This window comes from the organism of the source record quoted next, unplaced genomic scaffold (genome assembly GCF_019419815.1).
Source record: "Pyrus x bretschneideri cultivar Hongxiangsu unplaced genomic scaffold, Pyrus_bretschneideri_v1 Contig4, whole genome shotgun sequence".
NCBI classification, from domain to species: domain Eukaryota; kingdom Viridiplantae; phylum Streptophyta; class Magnoliopsida; order Rosales; family Rosaceae; genus Pyrus; species Pyrus x bretschneideri.
This window is the reverse complement of record NW_025999723.1, coordinates 8,085,501-8,093,176: the sequence shown is the minus strand read 5'-3', so window position 1 is coordinate 8,093,176 and position 7,676 is coordinate 8,085,501. Positions and strand designations below refer to the sequence as shown.

Here is a 7,676-nt window from a genome sequence, read left to right as displayed (position 1 = left end):
TTCTCTGTGCTCCACAGAGATGAAGAGAGAGAGAGGGAGAGAGCTAACGTGGTGATGATGGTGATGCTGTCGTCGTTGATGAGGTGTGGGCACGGGTGTGTGTGGATTGTTTTCAAAGAGGAGGGGGACATCGCAGAGAAGGGAGAGAGTTGTAGAGTTTCGGGGGAGAGAGAAGAGAAAAGTGATGGAGAGAGATGAGTCCACAGGGAAAAGGGGAAACTGGGGACACAAAACAGAGGTGGGTCCCTTGGGCACACCATTTAAGACCCAAAACAATTTTAAAAAGGAAAGTATTCCCCAAACTTAGTGAAAATACAAAAATACCCTTTTTCTTCCGTAAATCTTGGGACGGGTTGTTACACGTATCACGTCAGCACAAATTTTTTGGTTTCACAATTCACACCCGCCAACGTTTGTAATAGTATTACAAGTGAGTAGCACAACTCCTTGGTATGATGGTATCACGTGCAGCTGAAGCTAGCATAACACCTAGTTTTCACTCCTATCAATTATGATAGCGTAACGCAACTATCGTCATCATAACTCTTTAAATTTCGCATCTACTAGCGACTTTGACGGTGCCAAGGACACTAACACAACTCAATTGTACATTCATATTAACCAACAAACGCCATTAGAGTCCAAATGCATTGCAATGCATCCCATTCACCATTAATATTGGCACACCCCACACCTCCCATTAAAACCCAACTTCAACCAAACACTGCCCAACCACCAAACCTAGCACCAACAATAAGTAACCCACCCCCAGCGCATTTTAGCAAACCCCAAGGCCAAAATGGCGCACCCCATTGCGGAGGCGAACGAACAAAGCCCCTTCGGCGCGTTGACCCCAGAGGCATTCTATTCCCGCCACAACGTCTCTCACGCCTCCGAGTACTTCACAAACCCTAGAGGCCTCAATCGCTTCACCCAGTGGTGGACCCCGCTCGCTCCGACCGAGATTGTAGGAACCCTCGCCATCGTCCACGGCTTCACCGGCGAGACCAGCTGGTTCGTCCAGCTCACCGCCGTCCACTTCGCCAAGTCTGGCTTCGTCGTCTGCGCCATTGATCATCAGGGTCACGGCTTCTCCGATGGCCTCGCCGCCCACATCCCCGACGTCAACCCCGTCGTCGACGATTGCATCTCCTTCTTCGACTCATTCCGAGCCAATCACGCGCCGAAGAATCGCCCCTCGTTCCTCTACGCCGAGTCCCTCGGTGGCGCCATCGCACTCCTCATGACTCTCCGGCAGGGAAGCGGCACGTGGGATGGCCTCATCCTCAATGGCGCCATGTGCGGGATCAGCCCCAAGTTCAAGCCGCCGTGGCCGCTCGAGCACCTGCTATTTCTCGTCGCCGCGGTGATACCGACGTGGCGAGTTGTCGCCACCCGCGGATCGATTACGGACGTGTCGTTCAAGGAGGAGTGGAAGCGGAAGCTGGCGCTGGCGAACCCGAGGAGGCCGGTAGCGAGGCCTCGCGCATCGACGGCTCTTGAGCTGCTGAGAGTGTGCAAGGAGCTGCAGGGGAGATTCGAGGAGGTGGAGGTGCCGGTGCTGATAGTTCACGGCGGCGACGACGTCCTTTGCGACCCGGCTTGCGTGGAAGAGCTGTACAGGCGCGCGTCGAGTAAGGACAAGACGATCAGTATCCACGAGGGCTTGTGGCACCAGCTGATTGGCGAGTCCCAGGAGAATGTGGACTTGGTGTTCGGAGAAATGGTGGAGTGGCTTCGCACTCGAGCTGAACGCGCCGCCATCTCGAATGGTGGCTGCGATGGTGCTTAGTCTAGAACTCTAGGGCTTTGTCCTGAGTTTAGTGGGGTTTTGTTGATAATCGCTGTGTTAGGTTAAACATGGAGTCAGGAAGAAGAAGCATAAGCTGCCAAGGGAAGCATGCCATGTCACTTATAATTTAAATAAAATATATTAATTAATTAAAAGAGAAATGCTAGGGAAATTAAAACTGTAGACTAAATTTAATAAACTAAATGATATGAAAATTGATGATTGGATTATTAATTACGTATTGATTAACGTGTTTATTTCTAATTGATGACACGTTATTTTTTTTTACAAATTTAGTCTACGTAACATTACTTTAATTAAAATTTAATAGGGTATGCCCAAATTCCCAAACCAAGTATGTGCTTGTTAATCTTTTGTAACAAAAAAATAAAAATAAATATATTCCAACCTTAGGTATCCAAATACGAGCTTGAAAATACGTGGAGTGATCTAGTGGTAAAAGACGAATTTATGGTCTATATTTCATATGACACGTTTTGGGTTCAATTTCTGGTGTTGATGGGTTTGATTCCTACTGGTGAATCAGTGCTAGTTGGTTCGATTCTTTTTGGTGAATCACACGATAGTGACGATTAGAGGCTAAAGTGCCGTGAGTCTTTTCGGCTCCAATAAGGTGGATTGTCTTGACGAAGTCTTGGAGAAAAAAAATACGGGCTTGTAATGCGGGCATGTTACATGCATGTATCCCTGCATCCGAGGTATTATGAGAATATAATTGAATTGAATTAATGAGAGATGATACCTTAGAATAGGTCATACAAACCCACGTTTCTTGGGCAAATATGAGAAATTCCAGATCCTTTTTATTTTACTGTTAACAATTTACCACATTCTTTGTGTTCTACCATAGACGATGAGTTTTCCTTTAATTGTTTAATTTTCTTTTGTTGATTTTTAGTGTAACAACAATCAAGAAGAATGGATTCGACCATGATGTGGATTGTGCACCAAGCAATGAACAATGCGCACGAAAAAATGCAGTCGAAAGAAGGTGTTCTTGAGCGCTTGAATGGGATATCGAGATTTTATGAATTGGCTGCAATGCAGCTGGAAGGATGCCTGAAGTTTGTTCGACAAGAAACGGACAGCTACACTCTCGAGAGCAGCTATGAGCAGCTGTTGGAAGACTTGTCTGAAATTCGAACGCGCCTTCAAAGGCGTCTCAAGGAGTCTGAGATGGCAATCAAAGCTAAGGATTTGGAGTTGGCTTCGCTGCTGCGTTCCAGTAGCACCAATATCAAGATCGAAAGAAGAACAAGAAGTGAGCCGATTGAGGAGTACATTCTTAATAACAGATTAAGTCGGGATGATGACGAAGATGATGGTGATGATAGAGATAACGAATTTTTCAGTGAGTTGAAGAATTCAGTGGATCAACAGGTTTTGAATATCAGGCAGAAGCTCGAGCCGGATTACAAGGACAAGGAAGGAAATCCGGAAATAGTAGAAGGTGTGAACAACAAGAGGATTGAGCAGATGGGTTCGGACATGTGGATCTTGAAGAAAACTTTGGATCTTGCTTTCGGGAAAATGCAGGATGCCATTTTCAAGTTTGATGTTGGGCCAATGGAGCAGCAATGGAGATGCACTGTTGAGAAAGATACAATGTCAATTTTGCTCAAAGGATGTATGACGGATTTTCAAGAAAAAGAGAATCAGGTTTCTCTAGGCTTGAAGGAGTATTGGTCTGATTTGATGAACGAGGTTGCAAACTTGCGCTGCGACTTAGAGTCATTCGTAGGTCAGAATGAGGTTGAAGCAAAATGTGTTGATTGGATGAGTATTGGAGGGAAAAAGCATTCACCAGAAGATTTTAGTCATGGAAAGCCGGAAAAGCAGTGGTCTTTAAAAAAGCAGCGGTCTTTAAAGGCTGAAGATTTAATGCAGGGACTCCGTGAAGAGAAACGGAAGAGGAGGGAGGGCACTATGTTTCAAAGATGATAAAGAATCACGAGTCCATCATCCGGATGAAGAGTGCAGAGGCAGAAGAGCTGAATTTGCTGAAGCGAGAGATTCTTCAACAAAAATTGAATTTGTCCAGCAGGAGAGAAGAGATGGGGATGCAAGAAAATAGCTTGAAAAGAAAGGTCCAAGAAATTATTTTGAGACTGGACAAATTGAGAGATTGGGATGCTAAACTGGGTGAAACTTTCAATAACTGCAAGTTCCATCACGAGGAAGAAACAGTCTTGGAGCACAGGTTCCCGAAATCTGATGCAAGTCACGGAGAGAACTTGGAACTTGATACGTTGGAAGATGTATGGGAGAAGATGGAAAAATTACCTTATGCTGTACATGAAATACAAAATGAGGGGACGAGAGCAAAGCAAGAACAAGAAGAAGAAGATTTGAGAGCCGTGATAATGGACAAGACCTATGTTACTCTTCTTGAAGGTATGCTAGAAGAAAATTGCACCGAGTTACATGATTATGAGTTAGAGAACACGATTTCGAATGACATATGCAAGGTTCTTCTTGCGGAAATGGTTTATCAATGGAAGGAAAACAGTGACGGTAACAACATTGAATCTCGATATAGAGAAGAGATATATTGCACCGTCATTCGTGAGGCAATCAAGGATTATGGCTCAAACGGTAAGATTGGATTAGTTAAGTGTCAGGATTTGAGGGCTGAAAATAGTACTTTCCTAGAAGGCACAATAAGAGAGGATGTATGCTGGACCCTTTTGCAGGAAATGTTCAAGGAGTGGAATGAATGCATAGATGGTCATGAAACCGAAAGCGTTTTCAGACAAGAGATAGACTGGCTTACTATTTCTGAGACTGTGAAAGATGCACTTAAAACTGCCAGTGATCAATTGGATCAGTATCGAGATACTGTACCACGAAGTTTCTTCAGAGTGCAGAAAGTTTTATCAGAGAGGATGTCTATACGGTTTTCATCAGAGAAACTATGAAGCAATGGAGATGGATATAAATGCTTTGAAGATGGAGAGTCTCGTTAGGGAGGAAATATATCAATTTGTCACTGTGAGGCATTTAAAGATGCATATGTCCTCTTCAGTGAAGCTGAGTCAGGGAATCAAGAAAAAATCTCTAAGTGGCAGGCTCTCCGCTAACAAGCTATGGAAAGGTACAAATGTCAATGCAGAGGAGAATTTGAATGAAAAGATAGATGTGGAGGATAATCTGGTGCTAAGTACTAGTTCTGAAGAGTTATTAATGAAAGGGCATACTTTCGGCTTAGTGAGCAGCAAACGAGCTAGTAAGGCTCTAGGAAGTCAGTTGGTGTCTAGTTTAGGACACCTCAGCTGACGGTTCAGAAAGGATATAATCAAGTGAGTCCTGCAGTAGTTTCTTCAGATTACCGAGAGCCTTCTCATTGCCAATCCGAAGCAAATGAAGAGATTACAATTAAACTCATCTGGTTGTATGTCTGCACCATGCCCTCAAATTTTCACTAGCGTTGGCAGATTTTGAGCACAGGACAAACGAAAAGTTAGAAATGAACTGTTTGAGGTATTGTTCTATGTACAAGTCATTCCTCAATAAAGCTTTCATTGTACTTCTAGTGTTCTTCTGGTAGACTAAGCACATTGCAATCCTACTCCTTTACAGATTGGACAAGATGAAGGATCGTTTAGATACACTAGTCAAGCTTGTTTCCTCCTTGAGAAAAAAGGAATCAGTTTATCAGGACGCTTTTACTCGGAGATGTCATGATCTCTGGAAGGCTGAAACTGAGGTTCTCAGCTGCAGTAAATTAATATTTTTGGTTTTGATTTGATTGTGAATAAATCATTTTAAGTTTAATATTGGTTGGAAATTTTGATGTGTGTCATATATAGGTTGATCTTCTTGGTGATCAAGTGGATGTTCTTGTAGGCCTTCTTGAGAAAACATACACAACACTGCATCATCATTCACCAGTCCTGCAGCAGTATTTTGAGGTAATCCATGTTTTCTTTTCCCCATTTCTTGTGCCGCAAGGCTCTGCGTTTACTGATGCTTAATTAATCCTGTCTATAATGCATAAACTTCTGTTTTACTCTGGAAATGTGAATAGTTTATCTTGGTTTATTCGCACTTGAATTTCCTGCAGGTCTCGGACATCTTAAGATTGATCAAGACGGAACTAAAGAGAGTTGTCAACGCATCAAAAAATGACATGTCCATGTCCATGGAAAATAAAGACAATACAAACAGAAACACTATGCTGCCGGAAAATACAGTAAGAAACCAACAAGGAAACAAAATACAACATTTCTGAATAGGCCGGCGAACTATACTATGTTATGTTATGAGAAGATCAAAAAGCAAGACAAAACCAAGCTGGCATTAGCTCTCATCCTTCGTTTTACCTTGATACTTTAGTAACAGATTTTTTCGCCGTCCACTTCTTGTCCTTTTCTGGTTTGGTGAAGGATAATCAGCTCTAGTTTGTACATATATGAACCTGCATTTCAAGTTCTCGATTGTTTTCTATACATCACTCGAAACCAAAAGCTCTCCCATGGCCAAGCTGCTACATTTATGCTCCTATTGTGTCCTAGTTTTGGTTCTCTACGTTAACTTTGTGACTTCCTTCTACCAATTTGGAGTGGGCGCACCAGGGCCTGGGCCCAGTGGAGGGCCAACGACATCACCATTGCCATCACCATCACCATCACCGCCATCACCAACACCAGAATCTGGACCACCTCCACCGCCTACAAGTAGCAAAGGGTCTTCACGAGGACTGAGTGGTGGACAGAAGGCAGGGGTAGTGTTTGGAGTGTTGATTGGGGTAGGACTGATCTGGTTTGGTGGCTACGTGTACAAGATACGTCGAGCTAACATTAGACGAGGGCGCTATGGAGTTTCAGCCAGGAGAAGCTATCTTTGATTTTTAGTTATTTTTACACGTCTTGTTAATTAGAGTGAGAGAGGAGAGAGTAGAAGAGACCAACATCAACGAATACTTGTTAATCCAATTTTTTATTTGATTGTTCTTCCTTAATACTGAAAAACTTTCATTTCCAATAAAATTTGAAAATGTCGTACGACTTCTTCATATCATAATCTTTTTTTTGTTTTCTTGAAAGTTTATTTGTAATTATGTGAGAAAATTGGACTAATGTAGCATGAAATATGGACGTGTTGCAATTTGTTATTTATAAACCAAGAAAAGTTTGAGCAAATAACGTTTTTGCTACAATGGCTAAAAGTAATAATTTCGTCTACTGTTTTCATCCAAAAGTTGTGTGTGATTTCCACATTACTTCCACCTTTTTCAAGAGTATTTTGGTGTTTTGAAATATCAATACAACTTTGTTAGAAGGGGTTTTTGGTCTGTAAATGGATGTAGTTAATAGTAGGTGACATATTACAACAACATTTTAATTAAGGTGACGTATTGATTCAATTTTATTTTTTTTCCTAAATAAGTGAGAAACGACAAGTTATGATTTGTTACACCCCCTATCAAAGCTACTTGCGTTACTAACTTGAGAGCTAGCGTACTTAATATGACCTCAACATATAATGAATCGACGCCTAAATCCAAGTGGTACTTGCAAAACGTTGCCTAAATTTTATTTTATTTTTTTTGTTTTAAATACAACTAAGTCTCCGAGATTTTATGTTATTTTTACTATTTTAAAGGAAATTACCACTTAGTACTATGGTCTAGTGATATTCCTCTTCACTTATAAGTAATTAAGAAGTTTTAGGTTCAATTTTTGCCAATGACGAATTTGAAACACATTATTGCTAGCACATTGTGAAGCTAAGCCTACCCACTTTCCTTTAGTGTAGATAATATCTTTTGTTTAAAAATTAAAAAAAAAAATTCTGAATTAAACGGCGGTGTTCTTTTTGTTTGTTGCAAAAGAGTAACCAAGTTCCAGCGTAAAAGTGCTGC

The 7,676-nt window shown here is 41.8% G+C and overlaps 2 protein-coding genes across 2 annotated transcripts; both read left to right on the top strand.

Annotated features, from left to right (window-relative positions):
• Nucleotides 1-718: 718 nt before the first annotated feature.
• On the top strand, nucleotides 719-1,953 carry LOC103937186 (caffeoylshikimate esterase). Its single transcript, XM_009347106.3, has one exon. It carries the CDS (start codon nucleotides 800-802, stop codon nucleotides 1,790-1,792), a length of 993 nt encoding a protein of 330 aa, XP_009345381.2. The 5' UTR covers nucleotides 719-799; the 3' UTR covers nucleotides 1,793-1,953.
• Nucleotides 1,954-2,085: 132 nt separating this feature from the next.
• On the top strand, nucleotides 2,086-6,827 carry LOC103937196 (WPP domain-associated protein). The gene is given in 14 exon segments (XM_018644978.2): nucleotides 2,086-2,511; nucleotides 2,712-3,713; nucleotides 3,716-4,651; nucleotides 4,654-4,737; nucleotides 4,740-4,802; nucleotides 4,805-4,872; nucleotides 4,874-5,077; nucleotides 5,079-5,101; nucleotides 5,103-5,184; nucleotides 5,186-5,218; nucleotides 5,220-5,293; nucleotides 5,393-5,519; nucleotides 5,623-5,724; nucleotides 5,877-6,827. Coding segments are annotated over 13 exon segments (2,946 nt in total). The 5' UTR covers nucleotides 2,086-2,511; nucleotides 2,712-2,731; the 3' UTR covers nucleotides 6,045-6,827.
• Nucleotides 6,828-7,676: the final 849 nt, after the last annotated feature.

Bases quoted from the DNA above. Each gene is read 5' to 3' on its own strand.
- LOC103937186 (XM_009347106.3), top strand. From the start codon at position 800: ATGGCGCACCCCATTGCGGAGGCGAACGAACAAAGCCCCTTCGGCGCG.